This window comes from Maniola jurtina, chromosome 2 (assembly GCF_905333055.1).
Source record: "Maniola jurtina chromosome 2, ilManJurt1.1, whole genome shotgun sequence".
In the NCBI taxonomy this organism is placed as follows: domain Eukaryota; kingdom Metazoa; phylum Arthropoda; class Insecta; order Lepidoptera; family Nymphalidae; genus Maniola; species Maniola jurtina.
The window spans coordinates 3,215,546-3,230,949 of record NC_060030.1 but is presented as its reverse complement, the minus strand read 5'-3'; the positions used below and the strand labels follow the sequence as shown (position 1 = coordinate 3,230,949).

Here is a 15,404-nt window from a genome sequence, read left to right as displayed (position 1 = left end):
CAAGAAAATCACGACGATTCGTTGCTCCATTATGACGTGACTTATTATGTTATTATATTATCCAAACTGACTGAAGGAAACTATGGAACAAAACTGAAGGAAAAATACAAACAAATACACTTTCGCATTTATCATATTAAGTAGGAAATAGGGATACACAGTTGTAACATTTCAAAGTTTACACAAAGAAAAGACTGAATATTGTTACAAAATTGACCTGTCAGAACTACACCGAATCGGTATAGCTCAGACAGGTCCAACCTAAAATATGTACACGAATGCATTCTGCAGTATTGGATCCGCGTCGACTCGTCGCTTTTCGAGTCAGAAACAGACCCAAGGTAAATCCAACCTAAGAACAGTGCATAAACAATAAACCTGAATTTCAGAACGGTGGTGCGTTCTGTACTTTCTAAAGCTTCCTGTGCGCCGCAAGGGATGATAACAAAAGCCTAGTACCGACAAAGACGCTACCTAAATCCAGGCCAAGTAACTCGACCCACTTCAGCTCTACCTATATGGCAACGTATAACAAAACAATTTCTAAACGCAGCACGGAATTCACCTTTATTTTCTTTAAAAAACCTTCAACGATGCAAGGAATTCTAGGGTAAATATACGTATTTCGAGAATATGTTCAGGAATTTTTGTGACGTTACGTTTAGAATATTATAAATTGTATATATTCTGTAAAATTCGGTTTAATTGAAAGCTTGGAAGACACTTTTAGGATCAGTAATGAACTCAACTCTTAATACAATGCTACGTCTGTAATGAACGTCTCAACATTGCCGCCCTGGACTAAAATCTCTGGGCCGCCCAAGAAAGCTGGACGTCGTGAACGTAAACCTGAGAACCAAGATGGTCTGAATTAAAATATGATTTTTTATTTATTTAATAGACTCAGTGAGTAATCGGATTGCTCGAGACCGGGCAAAGTGGACGGCAAAATGTAGGAAGAAGACGAATGAACTAAAATGTATTGGCTGTTTGGCGTGAACTGTTAATCAGTAACAATTCTTGATTTGCAAAACTTACAATAAATATCAAGGCACTCTTGCCTTAGACCATAGATACATTTATGTAATAATATATATTTTCCAAGCAAATACTCACTATCAGGCATTAACTCATCGAATCGACACAAAGAATAAACTACATAATAATATATTTCCAGACAGACATTTGTGTAAACAGAGACAACGAGTACATTCAATTGATCGCTGATGCAACTTCGAATGTCAGCACAAACGTGCTAAATCGACATCCGAGCCAAGGCCAATTCAAATCCATTCAATAAAATTCACTTGAATTTGAACTTCTCGATGTGGAATGTCGAATTCTATTCAAATCAGAAGAATGCACGAAGAAGAACTGGGGTTTTTTTTAAATTTATAGACTAGTGCTTGGCTGTAATCGACCTGCTGGCAAGTAATGATGCAGCCTAAGATGGAGCGTGCTCGCCTTAAAGATTACAAGGCACTCTTGACTTAAAGCTACCCATAGTGAAGGGGAAAACTGATTTTAAAATACTGTAATAAAGATTAGTAATTGCCAACTATCGTTGATAAGTCATACTGTTTATTCGTATGTTTCACATCTGAATAAAGAGGAAGATTTTATTACAATGGATCTCTTGAATTAAAACTTTTGAAAAGACCGTATTCATTAGTAAAAATCAGAAAGCGAAATTTAGAACGAAATAGTAACGGTGACAAAATACACAGTAGGCAAGCAATATTTTATGGTCCTGAGTACGGAAAACAATCAAAACGTATCATATTAAATTAGCCGTGCCTTAACGGAAATGTGACTTAATGACTTATACACAGAAGTTTATCAAAAAAGCCTGGAACATCCATACTAACAAAACGACTTTATAGCCACCCCACCAACAGTCGTCAATAAAGTAGTTAGATCGATAATGAATAAAAAATACGTACGACGTTAACCGCTCGTACATTTGGGTCAATCAATAAGAAGAAAGACAATGCGTCATGTTCGATTGAAATTGCCTTTGAGAAGCTCCCATTGTCTATATTTAGTCTCGAGTTTTTATAATTAAGTACTTATTCCCGTCTTCAATAAATAATTTCAAAGCGGGATCGGTACCGTTCGTGACAATTCCATAAAAGCTAGAAGCTGATAATAGTATAAGTAAAAATGTAGTTATAATAACCAATAAGCTAACAAGTAGCTACTGAAAAGAATAATAAGTTTATTTACTTAACTGAACGGAAAGAGAAATAAATGACAAAAACTCTCAACAACAGTACCTAAGTCGAAAAGCTGATGGACAAAACGGAGTAATTGCACGGATTAAAATTTTACAATAGCAGCAAAAAACTAAATGAAAGCTGTTGAAACTTTACTTTAATTGAACAGTTTTCATCAAAATCATGAACTCTGGCCTAAATAACATAGTTTTGGGCCGTTTTGCTTGGAAATGAGTTCAGTATTCAGTGAACGAAATCATGAACTTCGGTCTCATTTTCATAGTTTTAGGCCGCTTTGCTTGGAAATGATCTGTATTCAATAGACCAAAACGTTCGAAGAAAAAATTGTTCAAAAGTGTAATATACCAACTCCTCAATTATTCTAGAATCTTAATGAATCATGTGAAATTTAAAAAGAAAAAATAATTAATTAATGTCAACAAAGCGTTTATACATAAAAATGTGTCATATTGAATTGGTAATTAGTATTAACGAAAACGTGACTAATGATTTATACACATAAGTTTTATCATTAATTTTATCAATTTAGAATTGAAATCAGTGATAATTTTCGAAGAAATAAACTCAATAAACATCATCAGAAGTCGAAACTACAGAACAAATAGGCAGAAAAAATTAGGTTAATCCTATTACCCTTTCACTTCGTTTAATCTTAAAGTTCTCTTTTTGCATTGGAACGGTGTTTCACAAAGTGAAATGAAAACAGCTTTTGTTTTCAGGGTTTCGTACCTGAAGTTTGCCAACGGGACTCTATCAGTCTTCGCTATCCGTCCGTCCGTCTTTATGTCAGCGGGCCGTATCTCATGAATACGAATAGGTAGCGAGTTGAAATTTTTACAAAGTGGGTATTCCTATTGCCGCTATAACAAATAATATTTTTAAATGGCCGCCATACGAGAAAAAATAGTACATAATGTAGTATTAAATTATCTTGTAGGATGGTACGGAACCCTTCGTATGTTAGTCCGACTCGCACCTGGCCGGTTTTATTTAAAACACTTTTTAATGTGAAAGATAGTTTTGCATAATTATAAAAATGAATAACTTTTAAATGCACAATACTTTGTACTGCATTTCAAAACGCTGCTAAGTAAACTAATATACTATTTAATAAAATAGAGTAGGTAGAGTTTAGATAATATATATATTATAAAGCCACACAAGTAAATCCATACTAATATTATAAATGTGAATATACTTTTATCCCGGAAAATCAAAGAGTTGCCAAGGGATTTTTAAAAACCTAAATCTACGCAGACAAAGTCGCCGGGTATTAGCTTATTTTTTATAAGTATATTATCATAACACCTATAACTACGACTGGATTTCAGACGTAGACAAATGTAGGTTGCAGCATGGAAATCCTAAAAGGAATTTCTCATTAAAAGCTACAAAACAAAACAAAAATGTAGTCCTGCATTTACAACCACAAAGATCTAAGGAAGATATTCACCGTATGACGGGTGGAAAGCGAAGCACACAGTTAACGAACTCAAAAGACCTTCACACTAAGCCGCAGGAAATGCTACATTTGAAGCAAAGTTTGTAAAATAATCTTTGCAAGTCGAAGTTCTGTAGTAAGTATATAAAGGGAGAAAAATGTTCGTACCCCGCGTTGCCTACACGAAAGAAAGTTATTTATTAGGTTCGACGACGGTAAATGGAATATTCAGTGAAGAAGTTCCACCGCCCCGTTACTACAGCAGAGGCCTCCCGAGTTATTTTGCATTTCAATCAAAATCACAAAGCAAATGTAACTAGACCAGTAATATATAGCGTCCAATAGATGGAAATAAATGCTATAATAAATGAAAGGAAAGCTAAAGATAGGTATACTAGGAGCAACATTCCGAATCGGTAGTAGGCAGATTCAATACTACATGCACACTAAACGAATCCCACATATCGTGATTGGTGATATCTAGCTGAGATTTAAGAACCTTATGAGAACACAATCACAAGATTTAAGCAAGATAAAATTTTGCTAGAAATATAATACTTACGTAACATTGTGCAGAAAGTATTCAAAGAATAGTTACACGCCGGAATCGCAAAAAATATTCAAACATTATCCACGCCGGAATTCCCCCAATATAAGTGCACTTATAAAAATACACAACACTAAAAACCTGCACCTTCCACCATACTTAATGAAACTTTTTAGCCAAGTTGGTACATATCAGCAGACTGCAGCAAACATAAAACCGCAGACCGCAGTACAATTTAAACAAAATACTCGTATAAAAATCTGAGTAAGAATTTTTGAGTGAATTTCGCAAAGAAAATGTTTCCGTTAGCGTGTTACCCACGTCAAAGGAAATAAATTATTACGATACCGTAACACGCTGGGAAGGGAAATTTTCAGGACGCAAACCCTTACCGTCTCCACGATAAAGTTTAAGTTGTTTTGATTTAACAAACTGAGGATTTTTAAAGCATTTTGTAAATAAATTGCAATGGCCTAAGGGAGCACTTGCGGATACTGACAAAGGGATTGTTAGTTTATCTAAACTTAAAAAAAAGAAAGTAAACATTTGCGCGTTCCTATAAAACTTACGAGTATATTATGTGCCGTGATGCAACGGAGAAGAATGGACGGACAGACTGGGCGAAACTATATAATAAGGGTACTTTCTTATTAAAACATAAGAAACAATGAAGGAATATTTGAGTGTTTAAACTATCGTCTTATATATTTATAATGAAGGATATCAATGAAGAACAACATCATGAAGAAATAAAGAAGCAAGAAAGTTCTGAACTTGTAATAATACTAATTAATAGAACTTAAACTTATGCGCTAATTTTGATTGCATGAATTTTAATAAATATACTTGTTTCAGATTTTAAGAGTAATCCTGAAATCAAGATAATTCGAAGTGTCGGATTATTGCCACAAAAGAAAGAGAACAGAGTACAGTTGTATGAAGAGAATATTGAAAATATTAAGTAAAAATGAATAAAACTATTATTACTATAAGTACTTGAGTAAAAAAATCCTTCTTCAAATAGGAGACAAAAGAGATTTGAATTAAAAGTAAAATTCTTTACTTCGACATCGACATTGTTAGCGCAAATTACAGTTGGATAATAAATTAATGAATGCTGCTTTCATACAAAAGGCGATAGACGTATTCTCTCGACAATTTATTGTTTGTGTAAAGTGAATAAACATCTTGAACGATATGGCATTTATTTTAAAATATGATTTCGCCTTGAATTAAGATTAACTAGAGAAAGTACAAAGGTGCTTAGAGTCCTTGCGAGATCGATACTTGAACTGAATTAATAGTTAATTTTCTGCGCTGTGACACGATTAGATAGATGATTTTCAAATAATAAGGTAAGTTAGTTGCCTAAACTGATCTCATTCACAAATATAATTATCTAAGGTCATTTTGTGCCTTATAGACTAACACTACAGCAACTATAAATCAGGACACATAATTTATTCATACGTCGATCGATGCACTCGAGTATATTACGACACGTGTGAGTCATGCATTACATAGTTATGTCACGGTTATTGTTCGGCTGCTCGATTGCGATAGAATGATAGCTACAATGTCAGGATCGCAATACCTCTGATTGGTTGAAGCTCGCTCACTATTGGCTACAATGCATTGTTGCAATAAGAACAATTGCAATTGTAATAATGATTGATGCGGTTTTTACGGAATCGAGCTTTACAAGACTATTTTACTTATTACGCTTTTGGCAGAGCGATTGTGGTCGTCGTTTCAGTGTTATGGCATACGTTACTATCCTTTTCTTCTCCTCCTTGTCCATCAGTTTTGATCGTGGTCAAGCGTGTACTAATGGGGTTCCACAAGCAAAACTACCTCAGAGGGCGCTGACAAGAGGTCCGGCCAATGTCAATGTCAAAATCAACATTGTTTGTTTTGTTGTTAGCTAGTTTTGCTAAGAATTGTTGATATCGATACAATATATGATTGTTTCGTGAATTATTTAAGATATATGATACTTGGAAGCTCGTACAATTAAAATAATTTTTTTAACAGCACAGTTAATTTTGACAGCACAGTTTAGCCGATTCCACAGATAATACACTACCTCCACAGTTCACGACAGCTAGAGAACTTCTAACAAAACGTCGAGGTTTCGACGTCCCTGGCAGGCGTCAAATGTTGTACATTTGACGCACGTAGCCCTGATGTAGCCCTAGTTTTCTATGATTTACGTCACCATAGCCCAACATTTGACATATCATCGATTCGGAATCAAACCGAGAGTTCCATCACTCTAGTTCACTCTGCTATCTCTATGGCCGGTTCGCTTATGCGCCACCTGTCGGGATAAATTGGTTGTGTTGATCCCAATTAAAAGAAACTTTCTGTAAACCTAGTAGGTAATGAATAAACAAATTCAAAATTTTCGGGTGTAACTGCACCTCGTCAGTCGTTACAGCCGCACGCGCCGCTTGCGCAAGCGCGGCAGTGCGGCGGGGTAACGGGGTAATTAGAGCATTGCGAATATCTGCATCATTTCGAATTAAAACAGTTCATTTCGTGTAACTAATCTCTTTACTTACTTTTTGCTTTAAATTATTGGCAAATAAATCTTTTACTAATGCATTCAATAGTTGTTATAATACTGAAAGTGTACCTATATTTGTTTGGAGAATCCGTAACATATCAACTGACTTTAATAGATATAAAAATTTAACACCACCTGCATGAGGACAATATTCTGGAAAAACTAGTTAGAAATATTCTGGTTAGCGCTGGATTTTAATAAACCTCATCAAGAAAGGTTTTCATCAAGACACTCTATTGATTAACTTCCGCGAAGAAATCACTTTCATTCGATTCTCGAGATTTTCTTGAGCTAGTTCTCCAAACTGAAGGGGATTTTTACATAGAAGGATTTAGTATAGTTTTAATAACAATCATAAACTACTTAATGAATTATAAAATACCAAGTACTTATTTAGATATTTAAGTAAACTGTATTTTATGTAACCTATACAAGTAAAGATTAGACATAATTGGAAACTGCCTACCGAGAATGTTGATGAAACACAGTTAAGAGTATGATAATTACAGTACTGTTAAAATTACTAAAAATGTAGGTCAACGTTTTAATTAATTTGAGGTATAACTACTGCCCACGCTGCGCTCCGAGGATCAAATTATAAAAAATATAGTTACTGGTATCAAGTAGATGAAATTTAAATTATGTTAATAGTACAGGAATGATATGAAAATCTTTTTGTTTTGTTATGTCTTCATCGACGGAAACAACAGACGTCCACAGCTGGACAAAGGTCTCTTGTATAGTCCGTTTTTCTTTATCTTGAAGAAAAGGTAAACAATTAAGTAGTTTTTCGCTGAAATGGGAAAGAGGTGACCCATTATGACCTTGTTACCGTAAACTGACAATGAAATCTTGATACAAGCGAAAACCTAACTCCAGAAGTACAAAGAATCAAAAGCTTAATTTGCTACAATACGCTGAAAAAGGCAAAACTGTATGGTAGAACATGCAGCATGCGACATACCTACACTACCCGCCCTCCCACTGCTACCCATGCAGGAAAAGCGAGCCACCAATCAAGACCCAAGCACCACCACCATACAACACCACGCAAATCCACCAGAACACACTCGACACACGTTTCGCTCCGAAACCGGATCATCCTCAGGAGATGTAGACCTTACAATGCACAAGTAATAAATTAACTTTGCAACTGTGCATTGTTATTTATTACTTTGCAATCGCAAAGTTATTTATTCATTGCAAAATGGATTATATGAATTTAAATAGGTATCTAATCTACCCATCAAATGGAGTGTACAAGATCGATAGTCCATTTTCTTTCTAAATTCTTTAGAACCAACAACAAAACATTTCCTCTTCGCAAGTGCTTAATTAAATTCCAGCTTGACGGTTAATAGCCTTGTCGTGATGGAAGACCTCTTCCTATTATATTTATTGCATATTTAATCTAGGGCAAGGATCCGCCGAGGTCGCCCTAATCGATTACTGGATCAGAAATCGCTGATAACTTCCTTTGACGCGAACTTGTTCTGTACTTACTAAGGTAGGTACATAATTATATGTACTAGTTACTGCTAATTTTAGAGGGTTAGTTTACCGTTAAATACTGAAACTATTAAGTGCATCACAATATTTAGTAATACATTTAATATAATAAGGTGATAATTTTTCGACCTCTACTTTAGGGTATACTAAATGGAAAAACACAAACTTAATTAAGGTATATCTAGTTTTGTCTTATCATTATTATCTATGAAACGTGAACAGAGAAAACAGAAAGAGTTAATTCGAAAGGGAAAATTCACCCTTTATAATATTATAACGTTTATTAGTAAGGCGGGATAGACATTGTAATGTCAGATAAAGAAACGCAATCTATAGGATTTTATGTCCATACCTTTCTTTGTCGTGTGCAGACTGCGGGTACTGTAGGACAGTCTGCTGCCCCTCCATTTCCACCACACATTGTGTCCCTAATTCGAGCTCTGAAACAAAATAGGTTTAATTAAAAAAACAGTTTGAATCGTCGCGTCGTTTATCTAAATTCTGGAATCCTTTTTGGATTCCGTACTCGTAAGTTGCCAACGGGACTCTATTACTAAGCCTCCACTGTCCGTCCGTCCGTCTATCTGTCAGCAAGCTGTATTTCATGAACTGTTACAGGAAGAAAGTTCAAATCACAGTATTTATTTCTATTGCCGCTAAAACAAAAATTACAACAAAGAATTCAAAATGGCTGCTATGCAAATCAAAAAAATTAAAAAGTACATAATCTTGTACGATGGCAGACTTCGGAATCCTTGGTTCGTGAGGCCGACTCGCACTTGACCGGTTTATTATCGAAAATAATGATGCACCTGGGTTTCCTTAGTACTCTCCGTTGATATGCCTCGGCAACTTAGAATAAATCACTTAAGAGGGCTCTCTCCGTCACTCGTTTCCACTCGTTTCATACAATCGTAGTTCCAATTTCATTTGAATATTAAGCAACCAAAGTCCATGAAATTTTGCAGACATATTCTAGAAACTAATATCTATGTCTGTGGTTTTCCAGATTTCTGTTAAAATATTCGGTTTCAAAGTTACGCGGTCTTAAAATTTTCATACAAATCTTTGAGCCCCTGTAATTTTAAAACTACATATTTTTAGAAAAATCTAAAACACCACAGACACAGATATTAGTTTCTAGAATATGTCTGCAAAATTTCATGGACTTTGGTTGCTTAACATTCAAATGAAATTGGAACTACGATTGTATGAAACGAGTGGAAACGAGTGACGGAGAGAGCCCTGTTAAGTCTCTTAGCTTCCACTTTAATAACTACGTGCAAACGAAAAAAATTCAAGCTTTGCTTCATTCCTTATGCAATGCTAGGACGTGGAATAATTAAGTCTATCCAGGGTCCATTAACTCACTAATTATTCTGAATCTTAAAATCTCGGTACATCTTTCATGGAATATCTCCAGAGACAAGTTGCATTTGAAACTCTGGTTATCTTTCAAAAGTTAATTACAACTTTGCATAGCATCTTAAGCTTCGTATCCACTAGCGCTGCCTCGACCCGCGGCAACTCAAGGAGAGACTGCCTCAAATTGAGGCGTACGCCGCCATGAGAAAAATTTTGTGGAGCCATAATGTATCGGTTTTTTGCTGAGCTCAATGGGGCTTACTCGATAGATGCTCATTTGGATGCAATTGAGCAATATCTACTAGCTAGCAAGAATTGCTTCCAATTGAGCAGTATCTTGCTCAATAGTGTGGTTTTGCACCACCTTCTAGTCACAACTTCTTCGTTATGTGCTATGTACCAATATTATTAAATTTTTGCAAGTGAAGTTAGCGGAAGGTGTCAACCGTCAAGGCATACCTATTCGAGCGGTTAAAAAACTCGAACTGAACTCGGATTTTGCTTACGCTTTAATCCGATCTCTGATCCAAATCCAAGCTATTCAGTGGACATATTTATGTCATATTTCCGAATCCGAGGCACATCCGAGATATTCTCACGGATGATGGAGAGAACTCGGATGATGGAACTCGGAACTAACGTAAGCTACCATACAAATAGTTCTATGACTACTTTGGAACTATTTTCACGGATTCGGATCGGACGCAGTGTGTAATCGCCCTCATCTTTTAATGTTTTCCAGAAGGCATAATAGCTTTTCTTTGAATCCGACTCATGTTTCTGTTCCTTTTGAGTCTGATAAAAATACAATCCAATCGCAAACGGACACCCTCCTACTATACATTGCGATAATGGTATTCCCCATTAAGCTATACGCACGAGTGCACACCACGCATACTACAAAGCACAACATCACTGAATAACGTATGGAGTAGGTAATTCAACAGTAGTTAGTAAATAAGATGATAAAGATGCGTTGTGTCGCTTCCACTGAGGAGGTTTAAGAACTTATCCAAGCGCTCAAACGTGTTCACAGTAAACTTACATTAAGAGCTCGCTTCATCGAAGCGATAGCTCGTTGGCGGGTGGAGCCTAAATAGTGCAGTTTCCACAGATGACGGACACAATGTTATCTGTACCTGTCACCATTTCCCTCTACCTAACCGCATCTCTCCGCGAGAGGGCCGGGTGAATGATTTTCGCTTGAGATACAAGATTTTTTAGTCAAAAACTGGAAAGTCAAAATTGCAAATCGAAGATTGGAAGTGCGCCTATTCTTGGCAAAAGAAATGAATTGATAAAGTGTGACATTGAGTTGTTAATTTTTCAATTTTTAGTTTCTTATAATATATTATAGTTTATTTACGCACGAAGTTGCCTCATTTGCCCTAAAATAGAGATTTTTCACTAGGCATAACATAAAACAAGTGTAAATTAAAAATTTATAACACCCCCGACAAGTGAAGGTTATAGTAACTAGAAAAGAGCTGATAACTTTCAAACGGCTGAACCGATGTTTTTGAATTATAGCTAAGAACACTCTCGATCAAGCCACCTTTCAAACAAAAAAAAAACTAAATTAAAATCGGCTATTCGTTTAGGCGCTACGATGCCACAGACAGATACACAGATACACACGTCAAACTTATAACACCCCTCTTTTTGGGTCGGGGGTTAATAAATACATGTTACTATATTAATTATTATTGTTTTAGAGCATAGATAATGGAGAGATAAATCGATATATGGCTAAGTTATAGATCTAGAACAACAAAGAATAGAATAATAGGCGTAACACTTTTGTATGGAGGAGCTCGTAAGACGTGTACCCTTAAGCAAGTACCTAGACCGTACTATAGTTAGATCGGTATATAAAGACCAGTATTTCGCTAAACTAAATTACACGTGAGGAGTATGTAAAAACGGCTCGATATAAAACCTGTTTGCGTCTTATGCCGCGATAGGTAGGTAGGCAAGCGTGTCACATGTTATTTATGTGTTTAGCTGTAGCACGATCTCTGTAAACTTACTTGACATCATCAAAATTATTATGTAAGTGTTAACTCACAACTAGGTACCTATTGCATTCTTAGAAAATTTTCCAAGTAGGTATCTTTACATATCCATTCCTCAGTTATTCATTCATGCATAATAATACGCTTAATATTATTTAAAAACATTATCTAGACTAATAATAATAATTAGAATTGATGAAATAGGATGAAAGGACGATGTGAGGCATTAAAGCAAACATTTCTCAGTTGGCAGGCAGAAACTCCGTAAACCCCCATCCGTCATTCATCAGTCATCCCTTTTGGGAGATGTTGTCTTAATTTTGTGCTTGGTAATAAACCAAGCACGCAATTCTACCCTCGTACTATACCATAGCTGAGGCAAAGTTGTCAGTTCCCTAATTCATTTTACTAAGACCTTAAGTCCAGACAAACCCTTAGATAATGTAGAATAATTAGTTAAAACAGAATACAGGATTGGTCAATTAGAAGTAGGGTAGGCCTTTTTCTCTCTCTGTGCGTCGTATTCCTCATTACTGAGGGTAGTGACCCTTTTCCATTAATCACGTAGTAATTTATTTGGGATAGTAACACAGTGAGTTTCCAAATCCTTCCGCATAATATAACTCTAGTACCTAAGTGAAGAAATTTCGAGTCTTAGGCCTTATTAAAAAAAATCTATTATGATAGTTATCATGCCATCATGTTTAGGACTATGAGCGAATGTATTACTTCTAATTACTTCTTGAATAGTACAAAACATAAGAAATAAACACTAGGCCGGTAGGGCCGTGATGGTTAAGATGTCGGCCTTCTCCTCACCTATTCAGAAGAACTTCAACTTTCTGGCTTTTGTGCGTTTTAAGCAATAAAATATCACTTGCTTGCTGGTTAAAGAAAACATCGTGAGGAAACCTGCATGCCTGTGAGTTCTCCATAATGTTCTCGAACGTGTGTGAAGTCTTCTAATCCGCCGTGGCCAGCGCGGTGGACTATGGTCATTTTGAGAGGAGACCCGTGGTCAGCAATGAGCCAGTGATGGGTTGATCATGATCAAGTACTTACGTACCTACGACGCGTTATCAATCAAAGTAGTCAAGGAATGTGTTGATAATGAAAAGATTACAAACATTACTGTGTTACTTGTTCAGTGAAACAACTTTGCGCGCAATGCTGAGTCAAGGCGAGGTCGGCCGCGATTGGCGCTTCTTTCAAATCCGGTTTCACTGTAGAGTGTCGACTATAATAAGTAATATTGTGTCGGCAGGCAAATGGATAACGGATTTTTGACTCTCCCCGCTCGCCTTCCTAGTCTTAGGTTGAAATCTATAGAGAGCACTTTGACTTTGCTTAGACTTAACTTACAGTTAAAAGGAGGCAGCTTTTGTACTAAGTAATCTCTGGAACTACTGAACCGATTTTGATAATTCTTTCACCTGTAGAAAGCTACGTTCCATACGAATATTGTAATAAGTTACCTGTGCTAAAACTGTGTGGGTCGCTAGTAAGTAATAATCAAATAGGAACACACGAAACAGTTAAAACTTAAGATTGATAGAGTGTTGGAAAAGTACTGAACTAAGTAGCCATTACTAGTTAATATTCTCACCAAAATCAAAGTAAAAGGAATGTGAATTTACTGATTCTGCAGCATGCCCCTGTTTTGTAAATTTTAATAGCAAAAAAGAATTGATCGAGGTTGGAAAGATTTGACCTGAAACCTGCATGTCTATGAGTTTTTCATAATGTTCTCAAAGGCCAGCCTGGTGGACTATGTCAAAAACCCATCTCGTTTTGAGGAGATCTGTGCTGAATAGTGGACCAGAAATTGGTTGATGACGTTAAAGTAAGCTTTACAGATTTCAAAGTGAGAGGCGTAAAATATGTATATCTAATGCAACGGGTGGGGTTTGAACCACTGACTTTTTGGAATTCACTCTGCATATCTGCTCCTTAACCATTGAGCTATTGAGCCTATGTATTAAATATATTATGTCTATATTAAAACAAAATATAGGCCAATGACAACCTTTGTTTCAAAGTTTATAAACAGTAGCTTAATTTCATTCAGTGGCATTGATGATTCATTTTTAAGCTAATCATTGCTCAGTTAGAACATTAATTCAATACTGCATAACTACAATGGTATATCTACTTAATTTGTAATGTTGTAGTGCCTTATTTAGCTTTATTTGCTCTGCATGGAGTAAGTTTTCCAAATCTGGTAGTCCCTACCCATTGATGGATTCAATGTTTTAAAAGATTTTAAAGTAGGCATAAGTATTTCAAAAATAAACATTTTATTGTAATTACAGTGCCTTTTAGTTAGAGAACTTAGGTGCCTGATAAATTAAGTATTTTTTTCTCTCTTATACAACAATAACCTACTAACACAAAGAACTGAAGTCACATGCTTACAAGTCTTATATGACTAACAAAAAGCAACTATTTTATAACCACTTGGCTAATTTAACAGTTAGCTATTCACATTTGGTACACCTGCTTGATGCTTACACCTTGCGACTATGGACGTAAAAAGTTGATTGATATGCTTAGTTTTGTGAATGTGAATGCTTATTTGGTACTGGTAGGCAACCTACTAATTTCTACATAGTTAACTACAGCTGTTCTTTATATATTTTTTAAGTACCTCTCAAAAATTCTTCTTTTTCAACTGTATGGTGACTGGGGTACCTATACTTATATTTATAAGCCTATTTAATTAGCATTTCAATCACCTTTTTTCTTTGTACTTAAATCAGTTTGTTCACAGTCAAAATCATTTCACTAAATAGAGACAAGTTTTTGCATCTCTAAAAATTTGAATTTATTACTCAAGTACACACATAACAGCCAAAATCAGCTCGTGTATTTTATAGTTTATTTACTCATCTTTGGAAGAATTAAAACAGTCCCAGACGCCCTTTTAGGCGTTTTAACGTTAAAATCTTTAATCTATGTGAAGTCGTAAATCTATCAATTTAGCTAATATCCCCGTGTTTTTCTATGGAAAGTACTCGCTTTATCTGCAACGCGTTCGGTACGCAGATAAAACCAAGCATACGTAGTCACCTGCGACTGCGAATTTCTTTATTTATTACAAAACCAGCTTACCTCGCCTGTTAAAGGGACGAACCCGCACTGCTACTTTAATCTTATCCGAGGCCATTTTCACACTCAAATTACACAAATATATTTAAAACACAACACTTTCCACAACAATGTTTAGTAAATTATTGCACATATTCACCCATATTCTAAAATAACAAAATTCATCATTTCACGTTATATTCACGACGTTCCCAAAATGACACTGCCCGCCATGTTGTTTTTACGCTCCTGTAGGGATGCTACTAAGTTAAAATTACCGATTTTACATTGAAAATCGGCAAAGAAAATAACGTTCTAACATTGATACCGAGTCAAAATAGTTAGGGAAGAGTATAAATACATAAATAATTACATATAAAATACTTAAGGTAATATTAAATATCATTGTTAAATATTCCTAGATGTTAAGGAATGTAATTTTTAGAAACTTTATAAAAGAAACGTTAGCTATAAACATGTGTAACGTTATTAAAAACCGATAATAGATTGCGTTTTACAAATAATAATTTTATCTGTGCTTATTTTGTTATGTTGAATAATCTGTGGTTGAATATTGTGACTCTGGGATAGGGTGACCAGACTTCAAGATGTGTCCCCTAATTTTGTGGATTTT

General features: G+C 35.5%; 1 protein-coding gene across 13 annotated transcripts in view; it reads right to left on the bottom strand.

Annotated features, from left to right (window-relative positions):
* The window catches only part of LOC123874320 (kinesin-like protein KIF13B), a 184,443-nt gene extending 169,438 nt beyond the window's left edge, over window positions 1-15,005 (bottom strand). For all 13 annotated transcript variants that reach the window (XM_045919584.1, XM_045919601.1, XM_045919621.1 and 10 more), the window contains exons 1-2: window positions 14,795-15,005; window positions 8,656-8,743 (exon numbers count right to left, since the gene is read on the bottom strand). In XM_045919584.1, coding sequence (XP_045775540.1) covers window positions 8,656-8,743; window positions 14,795-14,849 — 143 coding nt within the window. In that variant the 5' untranslated portion in view covers window positions 14,850-15,005. The remainder of the gene's footprint in view (window positions 1-8,655; window positions 8,744-14,794) is intronic.
* Between the last annotated feature and the right edge of the window lie 399 nt (window positions 15,006-15,404).